The following is a 13,493-nucleotide window of genomic DNA, read 5'->3' on the forward strand; positions in this document are numbered from 1 at the left end:
GGCTCACGGACCCAGCCGCTCCGCGGAATCCCGGACCGGGGCACAAACCCATGTCCCCTACATCGGCAGGCGGACTCTCAACCACTGCACCACCAGGGAAGCCCAAGGAAGTTGGTACTTTTTGACTGCCTTTATCCATCCCTTACCCCCCACCACAAATCTGATCTCTTTCTCTGTAAGTTTTGTTTTTTTATAAATTTCTTTATTTTTTGGCTGTGCTGGGTCTTTGTTGCTGCACGCGGACTTTCTCTAGTTTCGGCGAGTGGGGAGCTACTCTTCATTGAGGTGCACAGGCTTCTCATTGCGGTGGCTTCTCTTGTTGCAGAGCATGGGCTCTAGGCTTGGGGGCTTCAGTAGTTGTGGCAAACAGGCTCAGTAGTTGTGGCTCACCGGCTCAAAAGTGCAGGCTCAGTAGTTGTGGCGTATGGGCTTAGTTGCTCCGCAGCATGGCAAGATTTCATTCATTTTCATGGCTCAGTAATATCCCATAGTACATGTATACTATATGTTCTTTATCTACTCACCTGTTGATGGGTACTTAGGTTGCTTCCATATCTTGGCTGTTATAAATAATGCTTCAATGAACATAGTGGTGCATATATCTTTTTGAATTAATGTTTTCATTTTCTTCAGATAAATACCTAGGAGTGGAATTAGTGGATCGTATAGTAGTTCTATTTTTAATTTTTTGAGGAATCTCCATATTGTTTTCCATAGTGGCTGCACCAATTTACATTCCTACCAATATTGAAAGAGGGTTCCCTTTTCTCCACATCCTTGCCAACACTTGTTATTTGTGGTCTTTTTGATAATAGCCGTTCTGACAGGTGTGAGGGGATATTTCATTATGGTTTGAGTTGTATTTCCCTGATGATTAGTGATGTTGAGCATCTTTTCATGTGCCTATTGGCCATCTTTATGTCTTCTTTGGAAAATGTCTATTCAGGTCCTTTGCCCATCTTTTTTATAGTAATTTTTTTTATTATTATTATTTTGCCTGCATTGGGTCTTCGTTGCTGTGCATGGGCTTTCTTTAGTTGCAGCGAGCGGGGGCTACTCTTCGCTGCGGTGCGCAGGCTTCTTGTTGGGTGGCTTCTCTTGTTGTGGAGCATGGACTCTAGGCGTGGGGGCTTCAGTATTTGTGGCATGTGGGCTCAGTAGTTGTGGCTCACGGGCTCTAAAGTGCAGGCTCAGTAGTTGTGGCGCATGGGCTTAGTTGCTCTGCGGCATGTGGGATCTTCCCAGACCGGGGCTCGAACCTGTGTCCCCTGCATTGGCAGGCAGATTCTTAACCACTGCGTCACCAGGGAACTCCCCCTTTTTTTTTTTCTTCTCTGCCCATTTTTTAATCTTTTTATTTTTATTGTATGAGTTCTTTGTATATTTTGGATATTAACCCCTTATCAGATATATTATTTGCAAGTATCTTATCCTATTCTGTAGGCAGCCTTTTCATTTTGCTGATAGTTTTCTTTGCTATGCAAAAGCTTTTTAGTTTGATATAGTCCCATTTGTTGATTTTTGCTTTTGTTTCCCTTGTCTGAGGAGACATATTCAAAAAAATATTGCTAAGATTGGTGTCACAGAGCATACTCCATATGTTTTCTTTTAGAAATTTTATGGTTTCAGATCTTACATGTGTAGTTAGATTTATTCCTAGGTATTTCATTCTTTTTGATGTGATTGTAAATGGGATTGTTTTCTTAATTTTTTTCCTGATAATTCATTGATAGTGTGTAGAAATGCAACAGATTTCTATATGTTAATTTTGTATACTCCAACTTTACTAGATTCATTGGTGAGTTCTAGTAGTTTCTTTGTGGCATCTTTAGAATTTTCTATGTATAGTATCATGTCATCTTCGAACTGACAGTTTTACTTCTTCCTTTCTAATCTGAATTCCTCTTATTTCTTTTTTTTGTCTGATTATTGTGGCTAGGACTTCCGATACTATGTTGAATGAAAGTGGGCATCCTTGTATTCTTCCTGATCTTAGAGGAAATGTTTCAGTTTTTCACCATTGAGTATGATGTTAGCTGTGGGCTTGTTATATATGGCCTTTATTATGTTGAGGTATGCTCCCTCTGTGCCCACTTTCTGGAGAGTTTTAGTCATAAATGAATGTTGAATTTATCACAAGCTTTTCCTACATCTGTTGAGATGACCATATGATTTTTATTCCTCAGTTTATTAATGTGGTGTATCACATTGACTGATTTATGGACATTGATCCATCCTTGCATCCCTGGGATAAATCCCACTTGATCATGGTGTACAATCCTTTTAATGTATTGTTGAATTCCATTTGCTAATAGTTTTTGAGGATTTCTGCATCTCGATTCATCTGTGATATTGGCCTATAATTTTTATTTTTTTGTGATATCTTTATCTGGATTTGGTATCAGGGTGATACTGGCCTTATAAAATGGGTTCAGAAGTTCCTTCCTCTGCAGTTTTCTGGAATAGTTTGAGAAGGATGGATGGTAACTCTTCTTTTTTTTTTTTTTTGCGGTACGCGGGCCTCTCACTGCTGTGGCCTCTCCCGTTGCGGAGCACAGGCTCCGGACGCGCAGGCTCAGCGGCCATGGCTCACGGGCCCAGCCGCTCCGCGGCATGTGGGATCTTCCCGGACTGGGGCACGAAGCTTGTCCCTTGCATCGGCTGGCGGACTCTCAGCCACTGCGCCACCAGGGAAGCCCTGGTAACTCTTCTCTAAATGTTTGGTAGAATTTATCTTTGGTAGAAGCATTGTGGTTCTGGAGTTTTGTCTGTTGAGAGGCTTTTTTTTAATTACTGATTCAATTTCATTACTGGTAACTGATCTGTTCATATTTTCTATTCCTGATTCAGTCTTGGGAGATTGTACATTTCTAGGAATTTGTCCATTTCTTCTAGGTTGTCCATTTTATTGGCGTATAATTATTTGTAAAAATCTCTTATGAGGACTTCCCTGGTGGTGCAGTGGTTGAGAGTCCGCCTGCCGATGCAGGGGACGCGGGTTCGTGCCCCGGTCTGGGAAGATCCCACATGCCGCGGAGCGGCTGGGCCCGTGAGCCATGGCCGCTGAGCCTGCGCATCCGGAGCCTGTGCTCTGCAAAGGGAGAGGCTACACAGTGAGAGGCCCGCCTACCACACACACACAAAAAAAATCTCTTATGATCCTTTGTATTTCTGTGGTGTCAGTTGTAACTTCTTTTTCATTTCTGATTTTATTGATTTGGGCCCTCTCCCTTTTTCTTGATGAGTCTGGCTAAAGGTTTATCAATTTTGTTTATCTTTTCAAAGAACAGCTCTTTCATTAATATTTTCTGTTTTTTGTCTCTATTTCATTTATTTCTGTTCTCATCTTTATTATTTCTTTCCTTCTACTAATTTTGGGGTTGGTTTGTTCTTCTTTATCTAGTTCCTTCATCTAGTTCCTTTAGGTGCAAAGTTAGATTGTTTATTTGAGGTTTTTCCTGTTTCCAGGGGTAGGCTTGTTTCTAGGATTGTATCGCTATAAACTTCCCTCTTAGAAATGTTTTTGCTGCGTCCCATAGACTGTGGATCATTGTGTTTTCATTTTCATTTGTCTCCAGCTTTTTAAAATTTCCTTTTTGATTTTTTAAGTGACCCATTGTCAACAACGATGTTCTGAAGGCACCAGAGATATGCGCAGAATATTATAGAAGTAGAGGAATAAAAATCAGACTGTGCCTGAGCAGGTTCAGAAATGCTTCTAGAAAAATGTGACTCTTATTAAGTGATATGAAGAACTAGTTAAGATTTAGCCAGGGGACTTCCCTGGTAGTCCAGTGATTAAGAATTCACCTTCCAATGCAGGGGACACATGTTCGATCCCTGGTCAGGAAACTAAGATCCCACATGCTTCAGGGTAACTAAGCCTGCATGCCACGACTACTGAGCCCACACGCCACAACTAGAGAGCCTGAACGCTGCAACTACTGAGCCCATGTGCTCTGTAGCCCATGTGCCACAACTAGAGAAAAGCCCGTGTGCCGCAACAAGGAGCCCACACACCACAGCGAAAGATCCCGCATGTCACAACAAAGATCCTGTGTGCTGCAACTAAGACCCGATGCAGCCAAATAAATAAAATAAGTAAATTAAAAAAAAAAAAGGTTTAGCAAGTTTGAGGAGAGAGTGCACATCTTGGGCCCAGTGAACTGATAAGCAGAGGCATGGGTTTGGAACCTATGCCTAGGCTGGTGTGGCTAAATTAAAGGACTGACTGTCCATAATGGAAAATGAGAGCAGAAAATTTAGCAAGATTCTGGTAAGAATTTTATCCTGAGGCTCATTAAAGATGGTTGAGATGACTTCAGTTCTCAAACTTTATTTTTATTTTTAAATTATTTTTATTTATATATTTTTTAATTTTTAATTTTGGCTGCGCTGGGTCTTTGTTGCGGCATGTGGGCTCTTTGCTGAGGCGCATGGGCTTCTCTAGTTACAGCACACAGGCTTCTCTAGTTGTGGTGTGCAGGCTCAATAGTTGTGGTGCGCTGGCTTAGTTATCCCATGGCATGTGGTATCTTAGTTCCCGGACCAGGGATCGAACCCATATCCCCTGCATTGGAAGGCGGATTCTTTTTTTAATTTATTTATTTTTGGCTATGTTGGGTCTTTGTTGCTGCCCGCAGGCTTTCTCTAGTTGTGGTGAGCGGGGTCTAGTCGTTGCAGTGTGCAGGCTTCTCATTGTGGTGGCTTCTCTTGTGGCGGAGCGTGGGCTCTAGGCGCACAGGCTTCAGTAGTTGTGGCTTGCAGGCTTCAGTAGTTGTGGCTTGCAGGCTCTAGAGCACAGGCTCAGTAGTTGTGGCACACGGGCTTAGTTGCTCTGCGGCATGTGGGATCTTCCCAGACCAGGGCTCGAACCCGTGTCCCCTGCATTGGCAGAGGGATTCTTAACCACTGCACCACCAGGGAAAGCCTGGAAGGTGGATTCTTAACCACTGCACCACCAGGGAAGTCCCTCTCAAACTTTCAAAATGACACTCGTGTCCCCTTTCCCAGGTCAGTTACCACAGCAGAATTTCTTGGAAGACCTATCCATACACACTGTCTCCGATGTCTCTCCTCTCATTCTTTCTTAAACCCAATCCAGTCAAGCCTTCATCCCCACCTTCTACCCAAACTGCCAAAAGCATCAGTCTCATGGCTTGAAATAAAGTTTATATGATGATGACTCCCAAATGTGTCTATTCATCAGAGACCTCACTCCAAAACTACAGACTTGTATACACAGCTATGTACTTGACATCACCTCTTGGGTATCTAACAGATCATTTCAAATTCAGTACATCCAAAACTGAACAGTTTGATCTCCAGTCCTCCAATACCTGTTCTATCCACAGCCTTCACCATCTCAGCTGATGACAATTTAAAAATTGCAGTTAAACTAACACAACATTGTAAAGCAACTATACTCCAATAAAAATTAATTAAAAAAAAATTCCAGTTAAGTCAAAAATCCTGGAAACTTCATTGACTCCTTTCTTTACCACACTCCACTTTCTTTTTTTTTTTTTTGGTAAGCAGGCCTCTCACTGCTGTGGCCTCTCCTGTTGTGGAGCACAGGCTCCCGACGCGCAGGCTCAGCGGCCATGGCTCACAGGACCAGCCGCTCCGCGGCATGTGGGATCCTCCCGGACCGGGGCACGAACCCGTGTCCCCTGCATCGGCAGGCGGACTCCCAACCACTGCGCCACCAGGGAAGCCCTCACTCCACTTTCAATCAGACAAGAAATCCTATATTGAGGAATTATCCAGAATCCAACCTCTTCACTTCCACTGCTTCCACTTTGATCTGAGCCGTCCTTATCTCTTACCTGGGTTACAGTAACAGCCTCCTAACTGGTCTTCCTAAGTCTACCCCTGCTCCTACAGTCTATTCTCTATACTGCAGTCATAGTGGGGCCTTTTCTTAGAGGAGTTTTCAAAGCATTCCTTTACTCAAAGTCCTGCATTGCCTCTCCATTTCTCTCAGAATAAAAGCCAAAGTCATTACTGTGGCCCACAAGACCCTAGATGACTTGGCCCTCTATTATGTTTCTGATTTTATTGCTCTGCCTATCTGCACAGACCTGTCTTACCCTAGGGCCCTTCTGCTCCTTTTCTCTCTGCCCAACTGACTCTTCCCGCAGAAACCTGCATGGCTCACTCCTTTATTTTCTTGAAGTTTTTGCCCAGTGTTGGTCACCTCCTCAATGAGGCCTCTCCTGATTACCCTTTCAAAATTTTAATCTTCCCTGACCATCCTGGCACCCCTCATTCCCTTTAAACTGCTCTACGTTCTCTTTTTTTCATAATACTTGTCATTTTCTAATAGATCATATAAATTTTAAATTATGTTTACTTTTTATTGTCTGTCCTCCTCCCACACCAGTTCCCACAACAGAATGTAAACTTCACAAAGGCAGGGATCTTTGTTTTGTTCACTCTTCTATCCCAAGCACCTGGAATAGGGAATGGAACATAGTTAATGTCCAATAAGTGATTTTTTACATCTTTAGAATAGCGCCTGCTCGCTGCAACTGGAGAAAGCCTGCATGCAGCAATGAAGACCCAACCCAGCCAAAAAAGAAAAAAAAAATTCTTCTTATCAAAGTGTGTAATATATATGTGTATTATGTATATATATATATGAAATTTTGATAACTTTTCATGAACTGAGCAAAACATGTAACCAAAAACAGAACCTTAACTAGCACAAAAGCTGCCCGAGGGCCCCTTGTAGTCACTGCCCTCCCCTAAGGCTAACTATTATCCTGACTTCTAACAATATATATTAGTTTTACTTGTTTTTGTACTTTATATAAATGGAATTGTACAGTAAGGGTTCTTTTATGTCTGTCTTCTTTTGCTCAACATTGTATTAATGAAATTGATCCACATTGTTGCATGTTATTGTAATCTGTTCATTCTTACTGCTGTATAATAGTAGTCCATTGTGTAAATATAACCCAATTTATTTATCCTGAATGAACAAATTGTTTAAGCTCCAGATCCTTCCTATCCTCCTTGTTGTCGCCAGAGTTGTCAAGAAGATTAAATGAATTAATACACAGAAAGCATCTACCCAGTGTATAGTAGGTGCTCAGTAAAGCTCAGCTATTCATTTTGTTATATTCAGATATTTTATTGAACCCACATTGATCTCGTCCTCATCTGAAGTCCTGTACATTTACTGTAGCACTCTTTAGGATGCCAACCTGGCTTTACCATTGGAAAGGGCCAAAATGAGTGGCCCTAGGGGCCTGATCTGTCCTGGGTACATGAAACAAGCTGGGCCAATTTGATTCTTGCTTTCCAGGGAGTAAGGAAATCTGAAATAGTGGCCAATGACTGGGAGTTGCTGGAGTTAATGCATCTGGACCCCTTGGAGGAAAAGTCCAGGAATAGCCTCACCAAAGGCCTGGGAACTCTCAGGGTCCTGCCTTCCCTGGGACTGGCTTTTTAACCCTTTCTGCCATCCAGGGATCCTGTATGCTCAGAATCTGCCCTCAGTACTCTCCTAATACAAGCCCCTTTTCCTTTTATTAGATAGACTCGGTTGTTGTAGCTTGTCCCCAACAGGCCTCAAGACTCATTTTCACTTAAATTATCAGGCTTTATAGTGTCGTGAATCCTTTACTTAATTCAATTACACCAGTTCTTTCATCTATCCATCCATCCATTCATTCAAGTTTTAAACATTATTGAGGGCTTATGATATGTCAGGCACTGCAGGGTAGATCATATTACTCTCATTTTCAAATGAAAGACTCAGAGAGGATGAATAATCATTGAGGTTACAAAGCTTATAGTCATAGAGAATGTTGGTTCAAGGTAATCCTTGCTCTTCATCATGAGCTTGGATGATATATTTTTCGTCTGTACATGTCTTTTCATCTCACTTAAATTCCTTGAGGGAGATCAAGGCTATCTTATACATCTGGAATCCCCCTTGGTGTACAAAACCATCTGCTGTAGTAGACATACTACAGAATTGTTGATGGATTGCTCATATGGGCAAATCCTTGCTACCCTTCCCTCAAAGATGCTTCACTCCTTCCCAAACCCAGGAAAAAAAAAATCCCCCAAACAGTGACCAAGCTGATCTGTTGATCTGAACGAGGGTAGTTTATTTAAATTAGTTTAGCTCTGGCTCACAATTTTGTGTTCTTTTTCCATGTTGGAGTCATAGAAGCCCCTTCAATCCCACCACATCTCCTTCACCACAAATCAGGGCAACTCAGAGATAGCTTTCTTGGCTGGGGGACCCGTTGGCTTCTCCTGTTCTCTTGCTTTCTCTTCATACATCAGGATCCTGATTGAGATGGGAAGAGACACAGGGATCAGGGGACAGTCCTCTCAAGAGAATAGATTTTAGGCTGCTGTGAAAGTCCAGAAAAAGGATGAGGTTTGTTAGGGTGGGAGGAGAAGGAGAAAGGGCAGGAGTGGGAGTACTGGGGGCTGTGGGGACCAGAGCACAGATGAGGATAGCACCTTAGAAGGGTCTCTCAAAAGATGGAAGAGAAATGCATGCCGAGTAATGTGTAGAAGGTGAACCTGGGGATGGAGGTGGGGGGAGAGAAAACAGGTAAGTATAGGGGAGGTTGGAACTGGACCCTCACATTTTTAGGATGGCAGATCTCTTGCCCAACATCATCCTGAGAAAGTCAGAGTAGCTGAAAGTCTCCCCAGGGCCACTGGATACCTCCCTGATTAATTTCTTTAGCTCCAGGTGGGTCTTGGGGACCTCAAGTTTCTCCAGCATTCGCTTCAGGGACATGATATCTAGAGGCAGAGGATGGAGGTAAGAAGAGGGGGAGCCTCTCTCACTCTGTTGCCTCTACCTCCTCATTCCCATTCCCCTTCCTACCCTGGTTGATGGGCCCTCTCCCGAACCATTGGGAATGGAGCACTGTGGGAAAGACCTCCCTCTTCCTAGATCTGCACACTCCCCGAAGATCACCCTTTTCTCACCGATATCTCCGTTTCCATTCAGGTCAAACTCCATGTATTTCTCTGGGTGAGGGGAGAAAGCAGAGAGGGTAAGCACTGGCTGGCGGGTCCCAGGCAGGGGCAGGGTAGGGACTGACAGAGCGCTGGGTAGGGGGGGAAGATGAAGAAGAGGTGGGGCAGGTAGAGGAAGTATGAAGGTTGGGAGGCTGAGGGCCCTGGTACGGTGTAGGGAACTAGAGGGGCTCCTGAGAGGGGCAGGCCAGGGAAAGGGACTATAACCAGGATGGCGATAGAGGCAGCCTTCCTTCTTCCCACCCCAAAAGTCAACTTCGTTTCTGCCGTCTGCCCTCTTCCTGGGGAAATCCTACCCTCCTCACCCACTTCTCCACCCCTATAGTTTTCCCCTCACTCTTGAAGGCTTCCAGTTTGGAGGGCAGGTCCTCGTCACTGCTATATTTGGGATCATCCAGGAATTGCTGTGGGGGAAAGCAAGAACCTGGGTAAGCCCTCCTGGACGCCCCCCCCCCACCCGGCCCCACCCCTTAGTTATTCCTTTTACCTTGTTGATTTCACTGAGTCTCTCTTCTTGCTGGGCCTTCAGCAGCCCAAAGGCTTTTCCTCCTGAAGGGGCGCAAAGGTTAATGTAGCCTCACTGCCCCCTTCCTCTTCTCACCCCCAAGCCCAGCCTGAAGCCATCACAATTCTGCCTTCGTGGGCCAGATTCCCAGCCCACAGCCCAGGGCTGTGCACCTTCCTTCTCCCGTCTTAGGGTCCTGCCTATTCCACCTTCCCTACCCTGTAAATCCCTGGTTTGGCTCATAGCTCAGCAGATGCTGGAGGAGACAGACCAGGCTGGGCGCCTCTCTGTCTGCCAGCTGTCCTCTCCCACCAGCTTCCTGGAGGCCTCCCTCCCAAACTTCCCCTTTCCCCTCATTTCCTCCTCCTCTGAATTCCAGGCCTCACTTCCCCATCAGCTTCTGCTGACACTAGCACCCAGGAAGAAGGGGGAGCTGGGTGTAGAAAAGAGATGAGAAAACAACGTTCTCCTTAATTCCTCTTAAGGGGAGCCCAGTGTGGGTGTGAAAGAAATATTTCGATAAGCCACCAAAGGAGTGGGGGAAGGTCAGTAAGACCCCAGGGGGCATTTATTCTCAGGAACAAAGAATCTCTGAACAGGTCTGGAGGTTCAGGTGACTGAGGCCCAGGTTTCACAAGTCTGGACACGCAGGTTTGGATAGGGAGCTGAGGAAAGGCTGACTGAATTTTTCTGCACTGTGGATGGGAGAAGAACCTGAAGTTGCTGGCAGATCTGGGAGGGTGGCAAGATGGGTGCAGGGTCTGGAAAGGGAGAGGTACTTCACTTCCCACCTGTCAGCTCCAGAGAGGCACTTGGAAATATGAAAGTGTCCGACAAAGCAGTCTTTGTTTGCTTTAGGATGTGCAATGTAATCCCCTCCTCTTATCTCCTTTGGAATTTTCAGTAAAATCTACAGAGCTCCGGAATTTGAGAATTTCAGTAGATTCGTTGGGGGAATTCCCTGGTGGTCCAGTGGTTAGGACTGTGGCGCTATCACTGCCAAGGGCCCGGGTTCAATCCCTGGTGGGGGAACTAAAATCCCACAAGCTGCATGACACGGCCAAAAAAAAAAAAAAAAAGATTCTTTGGAGGCCAGTGGTGCTGAGAGATAGTATTGGTGGATACAAGAGCCAGGGGGTGAGGCCAACATTAGGCGTGGGGCGCTGCTGGTCACTGTGGGCTCAACAGAGTGGGGAGCAGCCTCTGATAAATGTCTTTCCTAGGCACACTCTTTATCCCCTTTGCTGTTCTTTTTGGCTAGTGGCTTCTAGGGGAGGCCAGGACAGTGTGTCCCCCTCACTGAGACACTTTTGTCTAAGCTCCCTGCCCCAAGTTCCAGCCACTCTGCCCCAGCACTGATGAGCACACCTTTCCTTCTCTCCCCCGCCCCCCAACCTATTTCCCCTTCTGCAGCTGGGAGTTTTCATTTCTCACTGCCCTCTCCCTGACCCACATGATTGGGGGAGATGCTGATGGGGACTCTGGCCTCTTGAGTTCCCTTTATCACAGCTTCCTCTCCCCCTGAGGAGAAAGCTGCAACCCTGCCCTCCCGATGGTCTTGGTGCCTAGTGGAGGGAATCTATTTTTTTATTCATACATTCATTCAACAAATATTTATTGAGTGCTTACTATATGCCAGGCACCTTTCTAGGGCCAATGAACCAAATAAGTATAAAATCTTGTCCTCGTGGACAATCTAATTGGGGGAGACAGACAATAAAAATAAACAAGTATATTAAAGGTGGTAGGTGCCTATGGAGAACAAAATAAGGAAGGAGATAGGAAGGGCTGCCCAGACTGCATATTTAAATAGGGTGCTTAGGGAGGCTTCTCTGCGAAAGTGATATTTGAGCAAAGATTTCAAGGAGGTGAGGAAACAAGCCACGTGGATATATTGGAGGGGATCATTTCAGGCAGAGGGAACAGCAAACGCAAAGTCCTAAGGTGAGGATGTGTCTGGATGTCTGAGTATGGATGTCTGTCCACTCTCCAGGGGAGCTCCTGGTTAGAATTAGGTCCCCTGTGTACCTACATGAAGAAAATACACTGGCCAGAAAGCTTGTCTCTGTGTGTGTGTGTGTGTGTGTGTGTGTGTGTGTGTGTGTGTGTGCCTGGATGTCTTCTGTTTGCCCCTCCATTTTCCCTCTCCCACTCTGTTCTCTGCCCCAGGAGACTAACCTGTACAGACTATATCAAGGGCACCTCTGGTTTCTAGCTGTCTTGGCTGATGGGGAGCGTGGCAGGAGAACAACAGGAGGGAGCACATTAAGTTAAGGGTATTCATTCCTCCGACTCCCTTCCCACAAGGTCACCTCAGGCTGGCTGACACCTCCATCTATGGGCAATGCTCCTCTCCAGGCAACCTGCTCTACGTGATGCTGTCCTTTTCCAGATTTCAGAAGCCCAGGGAATAACTTTCAGGTGGTCTGTGAATTTGGAAAAGAAAAAGTACATCCTCTTCTCACATCCAACATTACACGTGTTGCCTTGTCAAAGACCACTTCACAGTTTAAAGTTCTTACTCAAGCCAACAACATCTTTTGCACTGATATCTTTTTTAAAGTCTAACTTCAACTTGCCTGTATTTCTTTTTTTAATATTTATTTACTTATTTGGCTATGCCGGGTCTTAGTTGTGGCGTGCGGGATCTTTCATTGTGGCATGTGGGGTCTAGTTCCCTGACCAGGGATGGAACCCGGGCCCCCTGCACTGGGAGCGTGGAGTCTTACCCACTGGACCACCAGGGAAGTCCCAACTTGCCTCTCTTTTAAATCTCTTGTCTTTTAATGTGGTAATAAGTACATGTTTTTTTCTATCCCAATATTTTATTAATATTTTGATAACTGGAACTCAATGTAATTGTTTTACTTTGTTATATATTTTTTATTTTACACTTTACCAGAATGCTGAAGAGATCTGTGGCACAAAATGAGTAAAAACCACTGCTGTAATCTCTCCTCCCCTCATCCCTTTGGGCCGGGGTTGCAATATGCCTTGTGATTCCCCTATACCTGACCCGCACCTTGGTAAATAAACTATCTCTGGGCACTTCTCTGGTGGTCCAGTAGCTAAGACTCTGCGCTCCCAATGCAGGGTTCCATCCCTGGTCAGGGAACTAGATCCCACATGCTGCAACTAAGAGTTCGCATGCCACAACTAAAGATCCCGCATGCCGCAGCTAAAAAAAGATCCTGTGTGCTGCAACTAAAGATCCCGCATGCTTCAACTAAGACCCAGCCCAGCCAAATTAAAAAAACAAAACAAAACTATTTCCTCAAATGAACCAAATTTGAGAACCTGAATGATACAGTGTATACGTGTGTATGGGGGCAGTGTGGGGGGCTGGGAAGAAACGGATCTCTGCTCTAGCTCTATTTCTTATTGTAAATGAACAAAAGGGCATCCTGGTGTATGCACCAGACTCAGGGGCTTGGTTAACAAGAGGCTTTCCGGGAGGCAGGAAAACAAGTTAGGATTCTGAGTCTACGAGGTACAGCTCTGGAGAACCATAACAGAGTAACCAACATCGCTTTTGCCAAAGCCTTTTCTTTTCTAAAATGCCTCCTTGTAGGGCTTTGAGGGGAATGTGGCAACAGTTTATTTCTAAATTTCCCCTCTTGACTCCTGTAAAGAGATTGGAAACACACACGCACGCACGCGCGCGCTACATTTTCAGTGAAGCTAGGAGATACAGAGTACCTACAAACTCCGATTTATGTGTCCGCGTGACCAAATTCCCCGCTGAGCAGGCATTCCCCAAGAGTGCCTCTGAGAAAAAAAAAAAAAAAAAAGCAAATATTCCTTCCTGGGAGGAAAGGCCTCACCCCTGGAGGGAAAAGCTGAGGGCAGTGCTAACTGAACAGATTCAAATACCCGTAAAGGTGGAGAGAGAATGTTTTAAAGCAGCCAAAGGGACCCAGATGTGGCAGCAAAATTCTCCTAATATTAAGTGCACCACCTTAGGTGCACT

The 13,493-nt window shown here is 45.1% G+C and overlaps 1 protein-coding gene across 1 annotated transcript; it reads right to left on the minus strand.

Annotated features, from left to right (window-relative positions):
* Positions 1-8,100: 8,100 nt before the first annotated feature.
* On the minus strand, positions 8,101-9,977 carry AIF1 (allograft inflammatory factor 1). Its single transcript, XM_032648857.1, has 6 exons — positions 9,742-9,977; positions 9,506-9,567; positions 9,356-9,422; positions 8,968-9,009; positions 8,616-8,778; positions 8,101-8,308 (listed from the first exon to the last, which is right to left on the minus strand). Exons 1-6 carry the CDS (start codon positions 9,764-9,766, stop codon positions 8,224-8,226), a joined length of 444 nt encoding a protein of 147 aa, XP_032504748.1. The 5' UTR covers positions 9,767-9,977; the 3' UTR covers positions 8,101-8,223.
* Between the last annotated feature and the right edge of the window lie 3,516 nt (positions 9,978-13,493).

The sequence above is a fragment of the Phocoena sinus genome, chromosome 11 (genome assembly GCF_008692025.1).
Source record: "Phocoena sinus isolate mPhoSin1 chromosome 11, mPhoSin1.pri, whole genome shotgun sequence".
NCBI lineage: Eukaryota > Metazoa > Chordata > Mammalia > Artiodactyla > Phocoenidae > Phocoena > Phocoena sinus.

What these genes read in the sequence shown, in the direction of transcription:
- AIF1 (XM_032648857.1), bottom strand. Translation starts at nt 9,766, where the DNA reads ATGAGCCAAACCAGGGATTTACAGG. An exon ending in CAAACTGGAAGCCTTCAAGA is followed by an intron (nt 9,010 to 9,355) that starts GTGAGGGGAAAA and finishes CCCCTCACCCAG; the next exon opens with AGAAATACATGGAGTTTGAC. An exon ending in GAATGGAAACGGAGATATCG is followed by an intron (nt 8,779 to 8,967) that starts GTGAGAAAAGGG and finishes CTCTGCCTCTAG; the next exon opens with ATATCATGTCCCTGAAGCGA.